The 22,481-nt window shown below is 33.3% G+C and overlaps 1 protein-coding gene across 1 annotated transcript in view; it reads right to left on the reverse strand.

Annotated features, from left to right (window-relative positions):
- The window catches only part of LRP1B (LDL receptor related protein 1B), a 2,378,573-nt gene that overhangs the window by 716,942 nt on the left and 1,639,150 nt on the right, over positions 1-22,481 (reverse strand). The window contains exons 28-31 of the mRNA XM_031963676.1: positions 16,159-16,290; positions 14,582-14,809; positions 8,710-8,884; positions 6,157-6,251 (exon numbers count right to left, since the gene is read on the reverse strand). Of these exons, the coding sequence (XP_031819536.1) occupies positions 6,157-6,251; positions 8,710-8,884; positions 14,582-14,809; positions 16,159-16,290 (630 nt within the window). The remainder of the gene's footprint in view (positions 1-6,156; positions 6,252-8,709; positions 8,885-14,581; positions 14,810-16,158; positions 16,291-22,481) is intronic.

Here is a 22,481-nt window from a genome sequence, read left to right on the forward strand (position 1 = left end):
TGTCATGACATGTAATTGGGGGGGGTAAAATGCCATTAAAATAAAAAAAAAAATAATTCCTCTAGGAGATTTTCTGATTACAGGATATAGAATATAATAGTAAAATATGTTTTCAATTTTAAAAGTCTGAGTATTTTTTATTTGATCCTGGAGGTAAGAGGGAGCTGTTAAAGTTTATTGAATATATGATGCTGATTTTGCTTATGTCTCTTTATATTTATTCCTTCTGATTCTAAAAATTGATTAGACTAAGTGGTGACCTTGTGAGTATTGAAAGGTGGAAAGGATCATAAGAGTTCTCTTCAGCAAGCAAAGCTTGTAGTAGCAATAGCAAAGTTTGATGAAGAGACAGGTCTGAGGAATGATTTGCTTGACCCAACCCAATTTGATTCAATCAATCAAGTTGGCAGCTGAGATGTTTTCTAAAAGCAAGAAGATAGGCTCAACCATTAGTTATGCATGCTCATGCAAAGTTAGTGGTTCTGTTTGAAGGTATAAATTGACTCTCTGAGGCAGAAAATACTCCCCCCCCTAGGTGGAGGGGGTTGGAATATTTTATATTAATTATTTTAAGTGTAAACCTATTCTTTGTAAGAACCAAGCAAACATTTATAGAGAAAACTGCAACCTGTTTCAAGGGGACATATATTTTTGGGGGAGCCTTATTATACTTTTTTATTAAGTATTCCTTTATAAAATCTAAGTAATGTTAAATGGGTAAATGATATTGGTGAGATGTCCACCTTATACTGAGGGAACACAAAAGACAAAAGTTTTTAGCAAAAGCATAAAAAAAATTCACCTCTCAGGAATGGCTGGTCCTATTTTGTGGATCAACTTTCTAGTCATGCTACAAGTTGAAAGAGTGTGCCTCAGATCCTGAACTATATGAATCCCATGAAGAATGTTGCTATTTTAAATGAAATGAATGAATAAAATAGCATTTATTAAGTATTTACCATGTGTCAAACACTATGACAACTGCTGCAGAAATAAAAAGAGAGCAAGATATAATACTGTGAATAGAGGAAATTGAATGTTAAGGTTTTGTGGTTTGTCAGAAAGACAAAAATAAGTAAAGGATGAGGATATAGTTAGTTTAGAGATGATATCTTAAAAATCAAACCAAAAAAAAAGAAAAAAAAAAACAACCCTGAAGAGTGAGAGATTGGAGATCATGGTTTGGACTAAAAATAGATTTAGAAGTGCTAAGGCAAAGGGAAAAATAGAAAGTCAAAGGAATATTATCATAAAGGAATTTCAGAGTTCATTTACATGGCAGTAGAATGCTTGTAGAAGAGGCAAGATCAGGGGTATAAATTTTTCTAGGTTTAGCTGAGGTCTACTGGATCATGGGAAAATGAGATTATTGAGGGATTCGAAAGTTAGGGTATCAATACTATGAAATCCCCAAGCACAAGGGCAGGAATTGGAGAGGAAAAAAAACTTTGGCTTAGCCATTGAATTCATTAAGGAATGAAATAAAATGCCCTGAGATTTAGGATGTAAGGGTGGGTGATCAATTGGATTGAATGACTATGAATGAATGAGTCTTAAAGGAGCAAAGGTTACTGAGTGATGGTGGTAGGGAAAGTCTGGAAGTAGTAATGAAGAATAAAGAGTATTTAGGCTCCCCTACAATGACTGCAAGTTGGGAGTTGATTATGATTGAAAGAGAAATAAATAATAGAATTGATGGATAAAAGTGATGTGTTATCAGAAGAAGGTCATGTCTCAGTGACTGTCAAAAGATAGAAAGGTTGAGAAAGGAAAAGATTAAGATAAAATCAGATTTGTTAACTATAGAGCAGATGTTCCAAGTAGTACTAGAAGAAGTGAATAGATCTGGAGTGAAATATTGCAAGGAGTAAGGAGTAGAGAAGTGAATGGGGAAATAGAGAATAGGGTTTGTTTTAAAATGATAGCTGGAGGTGCAGAATGAGTCAGAAAGGGAGAGTATGATGAAGTGAGAGTATACTAATCATAAAGAATGAGTTTGAGTAATCTATAGCGGAAAAGAAGTCCTTTAAGGGCGAAGGCACTGAAGATTGCAATAAGTATAAATAGGTCTAAGAAAAGTAAATTAGGAAAATATGAGGCTAGGAATTTATTTTTTAAAAAGGAAATGTCAGAGTTTAAAATAACAGAGCTGTCACTATTATGAGTGATGATATGTAAATATCCCTTTACATGGCTAAAATAAAGTGAAAATTTTAATAGTGGAGTGCAATAAATTGATAAATTGGAGAAGAGGGCGTTTGAGGGACATCAATTTGTATAGATAGTTTTTGTTTTACATTTTCATTGTGAAAACTGAACTTTACATAAAGAATTCTGAAAGAAATCCACATTTCTCCCTTTGCCTATGTTAACTTTACTGTGCAGTACTGTGCTTTTTCTCTGTTCCTGTTTCTCAGCTCCCAACTCCAAAGCCTCCCACCCTTCTCCACCACAAACAATTCAAAACAAAATGAACAAAATTATTTTTAAGTGAAAGGAGAAGCCTCCAGAAGCTGTGGGGACTTGGTTTGAGAACTCCTGCATGAAGAGGGGCATGGAACCCAATTCTGCCTTCATATCCTAGGTGTCTACTTTTCATCTGTCTACTCAAGTAATACATATCTATCTCTGTAAAGGGCTGAAACTCTTAAGTTCATGCACTGAAGTTCAGACAAGCAAGCACTTAAGGGTAATAACAAATTGGACAATACTCTGTTAGCATTTGCTTGGAAAATGGCCGGCCCCACCATTCTGTGATGGCTCCATCGGTTGGTGTATAGGGAGATTGGGAGGAGGGAAAAAGAGTGGAGTAGGACAAGCAAGGGGGACTCCCGGCTGTAGAAGAAAGAGGGGATTACTGTGTCCACTCTCTCTCCTGTTCCTTCAATAAAGAATAAAGATCAAGGACTTTTGCTTATCCTGACTCTAGTTGATTTTAAAGTATCCAGGGTGCTAACGCAGTCATCACATATCTCCAGCTCCATGTGTTGCCCATTTTCTCTTTTCTGATATTCATGTGTGTACATCTTCACATGTTCTTCCTCTTGACTCTGGCCAGTCCCCAATGTGGCTGAGTATGGTTCTGTTTGTTCCTTTTCCTGCTCTCACTTCTCTGTCTCCACCCCAATGTGTGAACCATGTGCTCATCCTGTACTGCACTAGCTCAATGTTTTCTTCCTGTCTCCCACTCTTCCCTACTCCTAGGGCAAAACCATAGTACATAAAAATCACTTTACATAGAGGTCTACAGAGCAGTCCATTTATAGAAAGCAAGAACTGTTTGATATTTGTGACTAAATATAAGGACAGAGGTAAAGATGAAGATTATTAGTGTTGTAATAAACTACATAATAAGGAAGAAAAATTATTTCTTTTACTGGTGACATCTATTCCCTCTATTATTATTTCTTGGAATCTGTTCTTCACCCTGTACCCTTTAAGGATTCTACTGAGATAAAAACATCAATATTGTCATATAGCTAGTACCTATGAGAAATGGGGGGGGGGTGTCTATTAAAAATTATTTGGAGAATTTGGTCATTGTAGAAAGTAACTGATGAAAAAATACCTAATAATAAAGAAAATCATTTTGTAGTAATATTGGTAGCTCTATAGACCGATAGTATGAACACTAATTTAGTTGATATAAAATATGTTCTATAAATAAAGTCTTTTTGCCCATTTATTTCAACACTGAAATTAGAATTTAAAATTACTAAGGGTGAGGTTATTCCAATTACAGGAAAGAACATATAAATTAAAATTTAGGTCTAATCTCTAGGTTACTAAATTACATAGTCGGGACTTCATTTTCTTGTAATGCCACTAACATATTCACCTTTCAGGATAAAATATTCTTTACAATTCCAGATAAGCACAGATGGGATTGCTTTGTTCCCCATTAGGTCAGTTTTATGTGGTCATAATCTTGCATATTTATTCTCTTGTTCCTTTTTCTTTCTACTTTCTAGTACCCTGAAATGTTAGCATTTCAATGTGTCTTTTAATTTTCAACTCTACAATGAATTTCAATTGCATGCTGGATCCAATACCAAACAGCATGAAGAAAAGAGTTGTTAACTGTATTACTTTTTATATAAAGTTTACTCCATGGATTATGTGAAAGGATTGATTTATTCCAAGCCTCCATGATGTAACAGTTTTATTGAATTTTCTCTAATAAAAAAGAAACTACTTCGCAAGGAAATAAACTTATTCCACATTCCTGAAACTTAAAAATTGCTGAAAGGCTAGCAATGTGCATTGATTTTCACAGATTCAAAAGCAGAATGCTTTCATTATAAAACCAAATTAATGATTTCCATCATCTTTCTTCTGCTACCTCAATTACCTGAATGGTCAATAGGGCATTATTAATCAGGTATGTTTTTGCTTCCTCTCTTCTTTCCTTCTTTCTTTCCTTCATTCCTCCCTTTCTCCCTCTTTTCTTTTCTCCCTCCCTCCCTCCCTTTCTTGCTTCTTCCCTCCCTTCTTCCATTCCTCCCTCCCTCCCTTCCTTCCTTCCTTCCTTCCTTCCTTCCTTCCTTCCTTCTTTCCTTCCTTCTTGCCTTCTTTCCTTCCTTCCTTCCTTCCTGCCTTCTCTTCCTCCCTCCCTCCCTCTCTTCCTTCCTTCCTTCTTTCCTCTCTTCCTTTCTTCCTCCCTGCCTTCCTCTCTTCCTTCCTTCCTTCCTACCTTCCTTCCTTTCTTCCTTTTTCCTTCCTTCCTTCCTTCTTTCCTTCCTTCCTTCCTTCCTTCCTTCCTTCCTTCCTTCCTTCCTTCAGATTCCTTCTTCCTTCTTTCTTTCCTTCCTCCTTTCCTTCCAATCTCCCTCCTCCCCTCCTTTCCTTCCTTTCTTTCTTCTTTTTTTTTCAAGTTCTTTCTTTCTTTCAAGCTCTTTCTTTCTTTCTTTCTTTCTGACAAGGTATTTATGTTAGGAAGACAATGAACTATGTGGTAATTCTTATTCTTTGAAAAAGATCAAGTAAATATGAGGAATCAAATGATACAACAATCAAAGTTAGGAATAAAATATGATATCACATAGAAATTTCTTTCTTTTTAACTTCAAACCAGAATATTTGTGGCTATGGATCAGCAATAAAGTTCCAAAGAAATAATCCACTGAGTAAAGTGAAACTAAGAATTGAAACAATTGCTAGTTAGATTAAGGGAAAAAAAAAAAAAACTTTCTTTCTCTGTAAGGATCAGCTATACTTCTATTACAAATCTCTATTTGCCTATTTCTTTATGGCAAGTATATCTATATATGTATCTTGATAACTATTTTAATATAATTGGCTTGTAATCTTATTTTATTTTTAAAACATTTAAAATAAACACATTTAAATAAAAAAATAAAGAATTTAAATATGATTCTGAAGATCCTCTTGGCTTTACCATATTCAAAGGGGTCAAGGACAGGACAAAGGTTAAGGAATTTTCTTCTATGTCCCTAGTTGATTATGTCCTTGTCATTTCAAAAAGTCTGTTTTGATAGACCAATTTAGTCTATGGTTTAATTTACTTCCCTAGAATGTGACGTCAGTCTAGGAATTTCAGGTAAACAACTTAAGAGTTTATTGTTTGTGTACAGCAGTTCAAAAAGTGGCCAGAAGCAAAAGAGTTGCTGAATTAATGTGATTTAATGAAAGCTAAATGCGGATTGTTTTAAAGAACTGTTCAAGGATCAGTAATGAATTCAGTAGACTGACAAGTACAAAAAAGCAAAATGTATTTCAAATAAATATACTCATTGTCAATCAGTCATTATCTTTATCTAGAGATTAAGAACTTCATCATTAAAATCATAATTTCATGTACTGACAACATAATAATTGCATCAGTGCATCAGAACTGATTCAATATGAAAATAATATATTGCATCAACTCACATGACTTTTGTACCATTGTGAAGGGTCTATTAATCAAAGACTAAAATATCCACATTCAACAGAGATAATGTGAGCCTAGATAGAGAATTATTTCTCACAACATAATGATGGGCCCAACTGAATTAATTGTTCTTGTTAATTTTTTATTTAATTAAAAAATAAATACATAGTATTTTCTTTCTATTAAACTTCAGATATTTCATAAGTCTTGAATGTGTGCTTATCATTCCCTAAAAATCTTTGGTCAACATCACACATACTTACCAACTGGATCTTTTTGGTTCTGAAAGAGGATTTTGCTATTACTGCCATCCATATTTGCCATATTGATAGTGTTTCCATCAGTCCAGTAAAGTTTCCTTAAAAAGAAAAAGAAATTTATCAAATAAAAGGCCTGCTATACCTATTTATAGTGATATATCTATAAACTCAGAACCATACAGGGTATTCAAGCCTTCATGTAGTGGGATTGAGGAAGGGCAGTCTGGACACGTGTAGGTCTTTTACCATTAATTTCTTTAATCAAAAAACTCACTTTCATAATCAGTCTATATCAAGCTGGAATTATTCAAACCAAAAATATGGTTATGATACCAAGCTATCATAGGTATTGGAGGTGATGCTCCAGAGAAGCAGAATAAATGAATAGTACCCTGAGACCTTTGTAATTCTATTCTCAACCAATTCTGCTTCTTCACATTACTTTGTACATGGTGAATGACTGCCTAGTTGCTATCCTCACCTTTTTCAATAACTCATTTTGCCCCAGGAGAAAGATTTAGGCTCTCAAGAATAAGATATTAATAATACAAGAAACTACTGACCTGTGAGATAAAAACCCTTATTTAAGGTACTTGGAATAAAAGATGCTAACTTAAAATAGGTAGATAGATATAGATATACATATATACACACATACATGTAGATATAGATATAGATATACATGCACACACACATACATGTACTAGGGCTAGGTTGGTTTTCAAAGAATCAGAGGGGTTACTTTGCTTCCTTGCTGCCTGACATGCAAATAGTGCTGTCTGACAAGAATTGTGATCTTAAGTTCCACTTTACTTCTTGTTACATTTATGGAAATGTTTTTCTGGCTTTTCACTGTGATGCTGCTGCAGGAAGAGCTAGATTGTTTTATTATAATCTTACATCCTTTTAAGTGTGTTCTTGTAGCTCCTAATTATTAAAGTAGTTTGTAATTAAATTTTATGGTTCATGAATGCCTATTGCATTTTAAGACCTTGAACCTGAAGGGTTGGACTAATCCTAATTTAGGCTTGTCTTACAATAATGGTAGTTGCATTATCCTGCAACCCAAAGGGGTTATGGGGTATTTATTCTCATTCTCCCCTGTTCTGCTTATGAAGCCATGACAGGCCATCAAGAGAGCTATGTGAGAAAAAAAAAGGCAACAATAAATAAATATTCTAAAGAAGAATGAAAAAGGAAATAAGGTCTTCCAGACCTTTGTAGCTAATTACTTTGACATCATTTTTGTACTCTTAAAATAATCAATGAGAGAACAGGACTGATAAGGTCTGTTTATCTTTCATCCTCAGTCTGTCCATTTATTATCTAGGACAGAACCTGGTCTTAGAACTGTATTTTTATGGCAACTTTGGAGGCAGCTGGGTAGTACAATAAACAGAACATCAAACTCTGAGTTTGGAAGACCTAAATTCAAATCCAACCTCAGAAACTTAGTACTCATGTTGTTATGCCGCAGTTCTCATTCATTATCCTGCTTCAGTTTCCCTAATTGTTCTGCCTCCATTTATAATTGTTCTGCTCAATCCTACAAAACTATCTCTCCCTCTTAATCAGAATATTTGATAAGGATAAAAGATTTTATGTTTTAGAATATCAGAATGCCTCTCCCCATTCCAAGCTATCACAATGTCAGATACAGTCTTTTCAAGATGCCTCTCCTCATGTCCAGAGTGCTTCCCCCCATTATGTCATCCCCATCTCTGTTGGCTCACCCTTCCCTGTCAGAGTCCCATTCCCACTCTCAGCACCCTGACTCCGCCCCTGCCTCCTCCTACCTCCTGTATCTGAGCCATATGTATATAGGTCATTGAGAACTCAGATTGTTTGCTGGATTCTTGGAGAAGATAGTCTCATTTAGCCCTGGGACCAAACCATGAATCCATTTGGTCCCAGTAAATCTCTCCCTTTCAAATAAATTATTAAATACTGTCTAATCTCTATCTTGCCTCAGTTTCTCTGGCATTACAATGTGATCCTTGGCAAGTCAATTAAACCCTTTTGGCCTCAGTTTCTACAACTAGAAAATGGGAACAATAGTAGCACCTCTTTCCATGAATTGTTGTGGGGATCAAGTGAGGTAGTAATTGTAAAGTACCAAGAACATAGTAAATGCTATATAAAGGTCAGTTATTATAATTATTATTATTAATAATTCCTGGATAAAGAAATTCTAAGCAAATAGGTTTGATGCAATCTATGGTTTTATGGTTTTAGAAATTATATAATATAGATGTGTGCATTACAATCATAAAGGTACATATTGTAAATCTTAATTTTAGCAACATTTTCTCTATATCTCTCTTCCTTTCACTTTTAAAAATAGAAGTTAATAAGATGCTACAATTATATAATATTGTTTTTATAAAATTGTCAGAAAATTGTGATCTCTATAAATATGTATTTTGTCAGACACCAGAGATGAATTTGCTAGTTAGCCCCTAAGTCTTATACTTACAGCCTACTGAATAGTCTCATGATATTTGATATGAAATTATGGCAAAGGTTTCTAAAAATCTAGAAACAATCATACTTTACCCCCTGACTGGGTGAGCTGCAAGACATTGTGGTTTATCGATTCCGTGTATAATTGAGGTTTTCAAAGAACCATCTAATCTTGCCACATTAATTTGAGTTTCATCAAATTCTGAGCTAATCCAGTATAAATTTCGAGATATCCAATCCACAGCTAGCCCTCTGATGCTCTGAATATCTGTAAGAGAGGAAAGAGAAAATTAAAAGTGAATGAAGTTTCACATTCTGTTGGCTTTCCTAAGTCATTTTCTGTCTCAGGGAAAATTTAATTTACACTTTAATTTGTTAGCTAAAATTGTACAAGATTTTAATCTCATTCCCTTATCAGCCCTTCTTGAGGTATGAATAATCATTAATGTCTAACTGCTGAGCCCATTGAAAACCTGAAGCAACAATTAGCATCGAAATTACACTTACCATCAATGAGTCACTAGTAAACCTTTTGGAGTAAAAATAGCCAGTAATCTCATTGTCCAAGGCAACCCAAATGCAAATTAGAGTAATCAGTTCTCTAGTTGGGAGCACATTTTTCTTGTTTGGAGAAAAAAGCATTTTCTGCTCAATAACAAATGAGCTGTGTACCTTACTTTCCAAACTAATTTGATTTTTTTCCCCATCTCCATAGTAAAATTGGCTTTATTTAAAATAGGTCATTTTTGTTGACCTGCATATGTCCATTTTATGTAGAAATAAGTTGGAATGATTCAACTTCTAAAAGATTCATTAGAATTTTACATCTTTCAAAGTAGGTAATTAACTAGAATTGACAGGGATAGGAAGGGAGGAAAGTCCTTTAACATTCCTAAGACAAATTACTGAGCTCTAATTAAGATTGGATTCATTAAGTCAAATTGGAATATTTGGTTTACTGTTTCTTGATCATACAATTAAGAGATCTAAACTCCACATGTTTTAATTAGAAGGAAAAAAAAAAAAAAGTCTAAAGAGCTTTAGAAAGCATTAAGGTAAAAAGAGTGCTAATTTAGAAGCATTCTAATCTGGGATTTTTGAATGTTTTCCATTACTGCTTTGTGCATTGTCTGCGATCTCCAAAGGCCCATGATTCTTTCTATTCATTACACTCCTTAGAACTTATTTTTTATCTTCCTCTTCTTTGCAATAAATATATAATACATGAAGAAGAATTTCTTAATAGCACATTTTTAGGAAAGGTATAAATGAAGGCTGACATGGACTACTCCTATAGTATATATAAAGAAGTAGGACATTGAAAGCATGTGATTTAGGTAATTGCTCATATGGATCTTAGGGGTGCTAGGGACTGACAACCCACAACAAGTTTCTCTCACAATTGACATGTGAATGAAATTTTGACCACAAAACAATTCATTGGACTTGAGGTTTTATGCTTCCTGAAGGGCCTTACTAAAATCAGTTAGCAAATTAGCATATAAGTAATGACATTAGCTGTTACCTAAAGACCCCGAAGAAATAGAATATAGTCTAGGGATATTTGCTAAGACATAGTACTCTCAAAATATGCAATGCAGGAAAAAAAAAGGCTAGTCTAAATAGGGTGCCACTTTGGGGGGAAAGGGAGGGGTCCATGTTAGCTTGAAGACACTGGCTTTTAATTGGTTTTCTATTCTTAAATTCCTTCCATTTTCAATTGATTCTCTGTCCCTGCCCAAAGCTTTAATGGATCTTTTTCTTTTTCTTTCTTTCTTTCTTTTTTTCTTTCTTTCTTTTTGCCAAGAGGATAAAACATATATTTGCTTAGCATGCAAAGCTCTTTACAATCTTGTTATAGTCAACTTTACAAGACTTCTTGTATACTCCATCTCTTTCTGCACTTTAGAGCAATATAATGGGCAGTCAAATTGATTTAATTGCTTTTCCTGTATGACATTCTAGAATGCATCTCCTCCTTGTTTTAATCTATCTGAATCTTGACCTTTCTTTAAGGCTCAAGATACACTTCCTAGAAGAGGGCTATCCTGATGTGTTTTCTTCTTCGAATTGCTATTTTTCTCTTTCTAATTTTTTTGTATTTACTTTGTATATAACTTATATTTACATGTCTATGTATCCTGTTTCTTTCCTTCTTTCTCCACAAACAAAATTTAAGTTCCATGGCACAGAGTTTGTCTCATCTTTACAGCACAGAGAACTATTACAGTACTTGATTCTTAGCACAAATTTAATGAATAATCAAGGAATAAATAAAGAAGTGTTTGGTAGGTGTGAGCAGGTTGTAATCAATATTATAAGGAACTTTGGGAAAGAATAGAATTAAAGAATGTCATCAAAAAACTGTGGGACCTAGTTAGACAAGACAAGGGACTATAGGCCAGCTGCAGTGTTCTAATTGGTTTTCTGGAAACATCTCTTCTGCAGCTCATTTACAGATAAGGAAACTGAGGCAAACAGAGTTAAATGACTTGCCCAGGGTCATACAGCTAGTACGTTTCTAAGGCTGGATTTGAACTCAGTTCTTCCTGACTCCAGACCAGGTGCTCTATTCATTGACCCTCCTAGTTGTCCATAAAAGCTTTTTGATCTAGTCTAACTCCCTCATTTTACATAAGAAGAAAGTGAGGGAAGAAGGAGAACTTCAGAAAAGAGGAACTAATTTGTCTAGGGTAGCATAGTGAGTGAAAAGCACAACCAGGATTGGAACCTGGTCATTGCACCATGACCTCATTATCCAATTAGAATGGATAGGATGGGGAAAAAAAAACAACAACAAATAAACAAATATCAGAAATACTGCACCCATCCATCACCTTCTGCCAGAGATGATAGCTTTAAAATTCGGAATGAAACATCAGTTTTAGGCCATGGACAATGTGACAATTTGTTTTGCTGGACTATTATTCCTATGAGAGTTAGGGGGGTCACAGTGGGAGGAAGCAATAATAAATGCTTTTTAAAATGTATATTTTTAAAAGTCCTCTAGCATGAGGTTTGATTGATAGCTTTGGCAGAACAGTTAATGAGGTCAGAAGTAGGAGGGAGAGCTAGAATCAGGGTCTAAATGAATGAAAACGATGCCTGAAGAAATATACAAAGCCCTTGGTTCACTTCATCATATTTCAGCAAACTTAATTTTTAGAAAGTGAGTTGTGAGATACCTATTTTAAGCTTTCAGACAGGCTGAGAGTTATCTCTGTAGTTAGAGGATGAGGATTAGTTAGACAGTCTATAGGAAAAGATGCTGCTCCCCTTATAAAAGAGGTGAGTATCCTAATTGAAAGAGAGGTCATGAAAAGCTATTGCCCACATGAAGATTTATGAAATGAACTTTCCAAAATGGTGAATTTTGCATGCAAATTAATTTTTTCCCTTTATTTTTCTTAATTTTTTTGTGACATGAGTAATATGGAAATATGTTTTGTATGATTTCAGATTATAATTGATAGATTGTTTGCAATCTCAATGGGTGGGACAGAGGTTGGAGGAAAGAAATTTAGAACCTGAGGTTTTTTTTTTTAAAGTTTAAAATAAACAAATAACACATTTGAAAATAAAAAAAAAAAAAGTGAACTCTCCAACAAAGCTGGAAGTTGCAACTATTAACCATGTGAAAGAAAGAATATTCTTATCCTTATTTCTTCCTAAAGCCTTCTCTGCTGTCTTTGGTATTTTAAGTGATTAATTGTGACTATTTCTACCAGCAACTAAAGTGATAGTTAAACATTCAGAGTCTCTCTTGTTTTCCCTGAATATTTAGTTTTGTATTTTACTTTGAGTATGTCTGTAAGTTCTGTGCTTTAGAGGAATTGCAAACAGAATATTGAACTTTGGAGCTGAGGTGAACTGTGTTCAAAATCTGCTTCTACAAAGCTCTATTCTAGGTAAGTCTATTTCCAAATTTGGAAAATGAGGATAATAATACTCATAATAATTATCTTATAATTTGACTCAAACAAGATAATGTGTAAAACAATTTGCAAACAATAAAGCATTAAAAAGTGATTATTTTTGTGCCACAGTTCCCTTCTAATTGTCCTGACTCAGTTTCCTTTCATTGTTCTGCCTCAATCCCCCTGGTTGCAACACCACCCTTTCCTCCTAATCATAAGAACTGATATAATTTAGGGCTGGCTAAACTAAGATTATAAATTGTAAATGTTTAATCCAGATAAAGAGAAAGACCTTCTATCTTAGACATCATGATCCCAGACTTCCCTACTTATCAGAATGTCCAGTGCCCTCCCCCCATTCTGTCATTGTTCTTCTTGATACCAACTTATCAGAATGTCTGAGGCCTCCCCACACCCTGTCAGAACAGGATTGATAGTCCATTGAGAACTCTGGATGGTTTGCTGGATGCTTTGAGACATCATCTCTGGGGGCAACATGCCCCCAGAACAATCTCTCCCTCTCAAATAAAATATTAAAAACTTTCTAATCTCTATTTTGCCTCAGCTTCTCTGGCATTACAGTACATTCATGTGCATAGATCTTATCCCCTCCAAATTAAAAAGGTAAGTGCCTATAAGGTTGGAAATGAAGATATAATTTATTTTTTATTTTTTTGTCTGCCTAACACAGTGTCTGATATATAATGAGTACTCAATACAAGCTGTATTAACTGAATGAAAGCATGAGGGAATAAATGGAAGTCTGATTAACCTCAAAGCCATGTTGACTTTCACAAATGATGTTGACCTTCACAGATAGTGCTAATTGTGCAAGATTTTCACCACCCGATTCAAAACTACCATTTTTATCTAAGCTGCCTAAACTTAAATGAGTTTATGCTAATTCATGTATTGAAATGAGTTACTCAGGTGGGTTAGGTCTTTAGGAGATTCCTCATCTGCAGAAGGATCTTTAGGATTTTTCTCTTCTATAAAATGGGGATAATAACACCTACCTCACAAGGTTGTTTTGAAGATCAACAATGCTTAGCACATATAAATGTTAGTTGCTGTTAATAAATGATAGGCTAGAGTAAGACTGAAGGAAATGGTTTTCATCAACTTTCTCCTCTTCTACTCTTCATGATATAAATACTGATTAATATATATTTTTTAATTTTTAATAGCTTTTTATTTACAAGTTAAATGCATGGGTAATTTTACAGCATTGACAATTGCCAAACCTTTCATTCCAATTTTTCCCCTCCTTTCCCCCACCTCCTCCCCTAGATGGCAGGATAACCAATACATGTTAAATATGTTAAAGTATAAATTAAATACAAAATAAGTATACATGTCAAACCATTATTTTGCTGTACAAAATACTAACTAATTGAATTAGAGAGTGAGGGGTGAAAGAGGAGATGAGGAAATAAGGGAATAAGAAAATTAGAGGGGTCTTGATTCAGAAAGACCCAGATGGTAAGGAAACCTCTTCTGCAATTTCTGCTTCTAAATTCCCAAAATCTTCTTGAAATGACTGATGTGATAGTTGTCATTATTATTTTAATGTTCAATATATGATTTAAACCTCTAACTGCTTAGTGAAGAATTTAAAGAGTTACTTCTGATCTGTTTTAATCATAAATATGTGAGTAAGTAGCAAGGGAAAAAGAGTGCTGGGTTTTGAGTTTGGGAACCTGAATTCAAAAGCTGGCTCTCACATTTATTCCTTTTGTGATTTCAAGCTAGTAATTATTTCTCTTTTGGCCCTTCTCATTTCCCCCATCTTTAAAATAAGATAATTAGAACCCCTTCCAGCTTTAAATCAATAATTCTATTAACTTTCTTTTAGTGATATGGGGAAAAAAGTATCTTGGAAATTTATATGACTAAGAATGGAATTGCAAATGTAAATAACTATGTAGGTATTATCAATTATGTTGATGCTACTCTAAAAATGTGAAACATGGATATTTAAAATGATTGCAAACATGGATTTAGATATAGCACAACTATTTTATGGCAGTGATTCTTGAGCTATTTACCTCTTGAGATAACAGTCTCTAACCCAGTCCCATTAATAAAGGCACGTTTAATAGTTTGTGTCTTTATATCCGTCCAGTACAAACGTTCTTCTGAGGCATCAAAGTCTATCACAGTAACATCATCTATATCAGGGACAGTAAAGGCTGTGATGAAGTTGAAATATGGATTATCTATATCCACTCCTCTTATTTCTGAACGTCTTGCATACAGAAGAAATTTTTTCATTTCTAGAAAAGAAGATATCAGATGTTTTTTATTTGTAAAGTCAATTAGGTAAAAATACCTAGAAAGCCAATTTTCACATGATTATTTAATGTTTTTTTAATTACTGAAAGCAATAATTAATATAAAATAGAGAACATGATGTTCATGATGTACCCTTATTTAATTAACTCACATCATTGAAATAAACTTGTATATCTAGAATTTTTAAAATCACTTTTTTTCTTTTTCCAATGTAACTAAGAAGTTCAAAGTACATCAAATGCATATGCAACTAACATAAACACATCTTCAACTATATAAGCTCTAAAAATGTCAAATTTCTAAATTTTCTTTGTATGATATTATAATTGAGTCTAATTTTAAATTGAATGGAATGTGGAAGAATCTAAGAAATCATTTCTTATACCATCAGTGAATTATAGTGAGCTCATACATTTCTTACCAAATCACATTTAGATACAATTTTACAAAACTAGGTTTCAATGGGTTCCATTTACTTTTAAAATCACAATTCCTTAGACCATAAACATTAATGACAATAATGTTCATCATATTGAATTTACAGGTAACTTGCTTTCAATGAATTGCAACAACCTAAATGGAAGCTTCACTAAAATTTTATTCTTTTTATTCTCTATACTAATTAAGATATGTTATTACTTTCATATTCTGAATGTATTCTGTCATTTTAATGAAGGATTTGATACTATAAATATCATAGAATGTATGATTAAACACTAAGCTTTGGAGATTCACTAAACCCTCCCTTTAAATAAAAACAAAACAAAACATGAGATTACAAATAGACATTTCATTATTTAAAAAAGTCTATTGTAACTGCTTTCATAAATTTTATAAAAATATGCTATTTAAAATCTGTTTTACGCCTTGCAAAGTTTATATTGTATCCCATTTCCCCTCTAAATTGTTAATTCCCCCACTAAAATGATGCAAAAATGACTTCAGATGAAGTGCAGGCAGAGATTAAAGCTTTTAAATACTTCTTTGTGGGTGCAGGCTACCTGCATCATCATTTTCTGATGATACACTTTACACTTATAAATCTCACTGTTTCCCAGAGATAAATTCTGCTAACACACCAAAAGCAAAAGTAATAGGAAACATGAATAAGGTAATAAAGAGCAGAATACCCCATACTACATATTTTAAAGTGTCTGCCAATCTTTCTGAAAGTAGATGAATCATCAACATTGCTAGGAAATAGCAGTGTCTCAAACATTTTCAAGGAATGACAAATCCTCTCATGCTTCTGTTGGCATAAAAATCTTAACATTTCTATAATCTAGAACAATTTAATTTGAATTTCTGCTAAACATTTGAAGAACCTTACCATAGCAAGTCTTCTTGTCCGGTGACAGTTTCATCAGGTGGGGGCAGGCACAAGCGGCACTCCTGTTATGATTGATCAGACACATATGCGAGCATGGGCCTTTGCCTTCATTAGCTTCACATGGATTGGGAGCTGTAATTATACAGTGAAATATTAACAGTAAAGAGGAAAGAATACATTAGGCTACCTCTGAGGTTGACAGGGGTTATTCGCTTAATGATTCAAAGTGAATTTTACCCTATAGCTCCCTTTAGGAGGGTGATTAATGGGACAATAATAGAAATTCATACATAATAATCATATTAAAAACATTTTGCCTTACCAAAGACCTAACACACTGGACTAACTCTTTCTGTTACTACTGAGATAAATGGCAAGTTTCAGATTGCCCTAGAAACAGTGAGTATCCCAAGAGTTTTTAAAAAGGATTATTTATTCAATTTGGAGAACAGGAAGAGTTCCAGATAAGCATAATTACTGAAGTTAGAATACAATTACCTCAGGTGTTACTGTGACCCAGACATTAGGAACTTGAATGATGGCAAGAGCTTTCCAAACCAACCTGCTTTCTCTTCTAGTGTAACAGATACATGTCAACAAAACATCCCTGACAAATGTCTATGTTTTAAATGTTTCTGAAAAAACAGCACACATATTCATATTTCCTAAGTAATCCAATTTTGCATCAAAGAACTTGACATTCAGAAACTTGGTTCTCAAACATTGGTGTAGTATCTTCTCTGATATATTAGCCTTATAAAATTAAGTGAACCTAGAAAAGAAATAATTATTGTTTTTGTCTCTCATCTGCCAATCTTTTTTATACTAGATGATCTGATCCCAATGTCATAGAAGCTACATTACAGAAAATCCATGTATACTATATTTTATTCTAGTCAAGCATAACTATTCATACTGATTTTTCAAATTACTTGTAATTCTAACCACATCTTTCAGAGGATTAGCAAATTCTTCCCATCTTGAAGTTATTTTTGAAATCTACCCTGCTTTATAATTATTTTTTTTGTTTGTTTGTTTGTTTTTAAGAATAAGAAGTGAATCAGAAGCTATTAGATGTTACAATAAAAGGAATCCTTAGTGTACCTCAGCCTCTCCTTAAATTGTGGAGTGCATGAATATATATATAGACATGTAGACAGAAAAAGAAATGGACAGAAGAGTGGCTGACTTTCAACAGGTTAATAAACATTGTGCTAATAGCTAGGCCATATTTAAAAAATAAACTACAGCTCTAATGAGAGACAATGAAACATATAAATTGCTCTTTAAATAAAAATAATTTGGTATATAAAAATAATGGAATATTATTGTTTTATAAAAAAATCATGAACAAATTAATTTTAGAAAGGCCTGGAAAGATTTACATGAACTGATGCTGAGTGAAACAAGCAGAACCAGGACTACACTGTACACAATAACAGCAAGAATGTGTGATGATCAACTATGAAAGACTTGGGTCTTCTCAGTTCAGTGATCCATCCAAAGCAATTCTAATAGATTTTGGATAGAAAATGCCATAGAACTCTGGAGACTGAATATAAGTCAACATTCATTCTGTGTTCACTTTTCTTTTCTATTTTTTTTTAATCTCTCCCATTTTTTTCCATTTTGCTTTGATTTTTGTCTCCCAACATGATGTATGATTTTGTATTTAAGACAAAACATAGAGCCCCAGCCTTGAAGTCAGGAGGACCTGAGTTCAAATTTGACTTCAGACACTGGCACTTCCTAGCTCTGTGTGACCCTGGGCACCCCAATTGCCTCAACCAAAAAAAAAGTTGCTTATGCTGTCCAGTTTGGTTTGTTTTTTTAAAAAAAGATGAATACAACAAAATATAAAAAATTATGAAGCATCAACTATAAAGAACAGAGATTCTCATTTGCAGCTTAGCTAAAGTAAAAATTTAATGTTACACATTTTCAATACTCCAAGTTTCATGTTCTCTTTTTGAAGTTGATCATCTTCAAAGAAATCCACACTACTCAGAAACTTTTCTGCCCAAATGAGTTTATCATGTTTCTTTAACCTTAGTCATTCATGATGTAGATCTGAGATTTATAATTGAGATAAAATTTCTGTTTTCCTCAGGAACCAGGGTCTCAAGTTCCAGAACATTTAAAAAAATCAATGGTAAAAAGTTGCCTTTTTTTTTTTTTCCTTAAGAGGGCTTAAAACATAAAAGATCTTGTTTTAAAAATTCTAATATTATTTTCCCCAGATAATAGATGACAGCAATGAATAATTAGTCATACATTTTCACATGGGAAATAAAAAAATAAAGCTGCATTTATGTCTTTGATGAAAAAGCCAAAGGGAATTAAAAGACTTAGAACAACTCATTCTCCTAAGGAAATCAATTAAAGGGGAATAAAACATTTTGCAAATTTATTTTGCATAGTCAGGAAGGGAAAATGGGCAACATAACGTTCCTTTTGACAAATATTAAAAATCAAAGGCAAAATAGTTCAAGGATAAGTATATATAACAAATTGGGGTGGGGGTGTATGCAATGCAAATATTAAAGATATTCATTTTAAAATGTTTGATGTATTCTTATGTGCATCTGAGTGAGTATATATGTTTTACAATTAAGAGAAAAAAAAGATACATAAAAAGAGCAAAAGATCTTGCTCCAATTTCTTAGTCTTTAACCAAGAAGGATCAAAAAAATTAGAAAACAGCAAATAAGTAAAGAAAATGCTTTGGTTCTGTATGCCCTATTAGACTTGCCTCTTTTTTTTTTTTTTTTTTTTACTAATCTTTGGTTTATCTTCCTTTCCTCAATTATTCTAAACTAACATCTTTAAGTTTCTATTTTGTGCCTTTTTTCTTTTCTTTGTATACTTGAAAAGCAACTGAGTTTAGTATAGAAGTATCAAGAGCTAGAAAAACTCCTTAGAATATCAGATTAAAATATAATTGGGAAACACTGATTAAAATAAATAAAATTCAATACAACATAAATAATGCTAATTTGTGGTTTTCTAAGTGAACACAAGATCAGTGCAGATCCCTTTCTTTTTGAGTTTGATATAACCAATCTAATCTAATTCCTTAATTTTACAGAAGAGAAAGATGAAACCTCAAGAGATTGTTATTTATTCACAGTAGTACAGTAAGTGACACACTGCAGTTGGAATCTATGTCCTTTGACCTTAGATTTGATGTTTTTTCCACTATACTTAGCAAGAACTTTCTAACTTGCTAACTCCCTCATAGAACAGTATAGGCTTTTGTTTTTTTGGCAAGGCAATTGGGGTTAAGTAATTTGCCCAGGGTCACACAATTAGTAGGTGTTATGTTTGATGACAGATTTGAACTCAGGTCCTCCTGATTTCAGGTGCTCTATTCACTGTGCAATTTAGCTGCCTCAATAAATATCTTTTAAGAAATAAATGCACTGGTGCATTTAAGTTGTCTGTTTTTTTCTGTATTGAAATATTCATGTTTGTCAAATTCATTATAAAAAGAAGATTTAAAAAAAAATGTTGTAAGGGATATCTTTCTCTTTCCATGCTTAAGATCATCAGCATATAATAGACTTTCTGTCTATTTAGACTTCCTCCATGAGCCCTGATAATAGAGTTCTGAAAAGACATGTATCATCTTTTCATAGCAGAATGTAGGAAATTCATATCCTTGTTTAGTTCCTTAAAGTTATTTGTTTAGGTTTAACTCTATGTTTCTTTAGACTGCTTAAAAATCTTTTATTTCATTGAAATTAAATGAAATTGAAATTCTTTCCTCACTTTACCTCAGTTTTGCTAGATAAATTGCTCTTAGATGTAACTTTATATCCTTTGCCTTCTGGAATTTCATATTCAAAGTGCTTATCTCCTTTATATTGTTAGCAACTAAATATTTTGTGATCCTGATTGTGGCTACTCAGTATTGAATGCTTTCTGGCTATTTAGATTATCGGAAGCATTGAATTTTGACTATAATGTTCTTGGGAGTTTTAAATGGGGTGTTTTCTTCAGGATTCTTTCTATTTTTCACTGTGTTCTCTGCATCTAAGGCATTTGAATAGTTTTACTTTAAAATTTGTTGAAAAATTATGTTTATAGTGTTTTTTTTTTCTCTTTTAGTCATGATTTTCAGGTACTTTTATATTTATTTCTCCTTGATCATTATCCAAGTCAGTTTATTTTTTACCATGATATATCTTACATATTCCATTTTTTTAGTCTTTTTACTGTTTAAATATATCTCATGGAATTATAATCTTGGTTGGATACAGTTTTTTACTTCTTATACCAAGCTGTTAAATGTTGATAGCTCTCATTTCTTTTCCTTTCCTTAATCTACTACTCTTATTTTAGTTTATTTAAAATGAAAATAACTCTCTAAACAATAAAACTCTTCTATTCCAGGAATTCCATTTGAATTTGTACCAAAACTTCATTTCTTTTTGAGGTTTGGCTTGTAAATGTTTTGGAGATATTATCTCCTAGATTTAGAGCTTGAATTCCTTGTCACCATAATAGCTTTTTAGAGTGGAATCCATTGGTATTCATCTAGCCTACTTCCTGACTTGAGTATATGTTAGGACAAGGCTCTGTACACTTTTAAAGAAGATGTTTGGATTAAGTTTATGTCCTTTTAGATTCTTCCTTTGCTTAGGATGGGTTTTGAGTGTTTTCTTATACCAGGATTTCAGGAATAGGTCAGACCAGGTATGTATATGCTTTCAGTGCTCCCAAAGTAACCATATCAACCAGAACAAAATCTAGTCACTGCCTTCCTGAATTCTGCAATTTCCTGACCCAGGTTTGGGTAGAAGAAAGTATAGTCTAGCCTATGTTAGATAGTTCCAATAGACTTGCTAGATTTATCCACTTTCAGCCAGCTAGAAAGTTCTGCAAGTTCAGAGTATCATAATTGTAGACTCCACTCTGGGTTCCTGCCTTGGTTATCTCACTACATGTAGGCTTTCAACTGAACTGGGATTTGGAATTTACTCATCACTCTGCCCATAAGGATCAGGACAACAAGTAAGTGCCTATTTGCTTCTGAACTTTCTCCATGCTCAGTACAGAGCCCAGTGCTTCTAAGGTACAGGTCCCATTTTTGGCCTAACTTAGATCTATGACTGAGAACTGGATAATAACAGAGATACAGCTGACTCATATTCATCTACGTTGGACAAGGTTAAATCCTTTTGTACAGATATAGCTTTAGAAGACCTTTGTTTGAATTCAACCTCTACCACTTAAAGGTTGATATTTTTAAAAAATCTAGCAGATTGGTTAAGATGACAGAAAAGGAAAATGATAAATGTTGGAGAAGATGTGGGAAAACTGAAGTACTAATGAATTGTTGATGAAGTTGTGAAGTGATCCAGTCATTCTAGGAAGCAATTTGGAACTGTGCTCAAAGGGCTATAATCTTGTGTATAATTTTTGATCCAGAAATATCACTACTATTAGGTCTATACCCAAAGGGGAAAAGGGGAAAGTAATTACATGTACCAAAATATGTATAGCAACTTCTTTTTGTGGTGGCAAAGAATTGAAAATTGAGTGAATGTCCATCAGTTGGGAAATGGCTGAAAAGTGTGGTATGTGAATGTAATAGCATACTATTGTGCTATAAGAAATGATGAACAGATGGATTTCAGGAAAACTTAGAAAGATACACGATACTGACTGAAGTGAGCAAAACCATGAAAACATGTTACACAGTAATAACATCATTGTGAGATGATCAATTATTGTAGGTTTAATTCTCCTCAGCAGTACAATAATCTAAGACAATTCCAAAAGACTCATGACAGAAAATGTTATATAAATCCAGAGAAAGAACTATGGAGTCTAAATGCAGATGAAACCATACTTTTTCACTTGATTTTTCTCATAGTTTTCCCCTTCTATTCTGATTCTTCTTTCACAACATGACTAAAGTAGAAATATGATATGATTGTACAACCTATTTCATATTGTTTTCTGTTTTGTGAAAAGGGGAGAGGAAAAGGGAAGGGAGAAGAAATTTGGAACTCAAAATTTTATATAAAAGTGAATATTGAAAACTATTTTCACATATAATTGAAAAAAGTAAAATATTGTTAAATGGGGGGAAATGGTTGATATTTGGTAAATTACTTCAAGTCTTTGAGTATTTTCCTCTAATCTATAAAATGGGAATAATTATTGTACTATTTACCTCACAGGATTATTGTGGAAATAAAAATAGGATAGTGTTACATATGACAAGTGCTGCTACTGCCAACAATGGATGGGAAAGAGAAATGTTTTCAACTGGAAAAAGGAAGCAAGATTACCTAGTATAATTCAAATAAGCA

This window comes from Sarcophilus harrisii, chromosome 3 (assembly GCF_902635505.1).
Source record: "Sarcophilus harrisii chromosome 3, mSarHar1.11, whole genome shotgun sequence".
Lineage (NCBI taxonomy): Eukaryota > Metazoa > Chordata > Mammalia > Dasyuromorphia > Dasyuridae > Sarcophilus > Sarcophilus harrisii.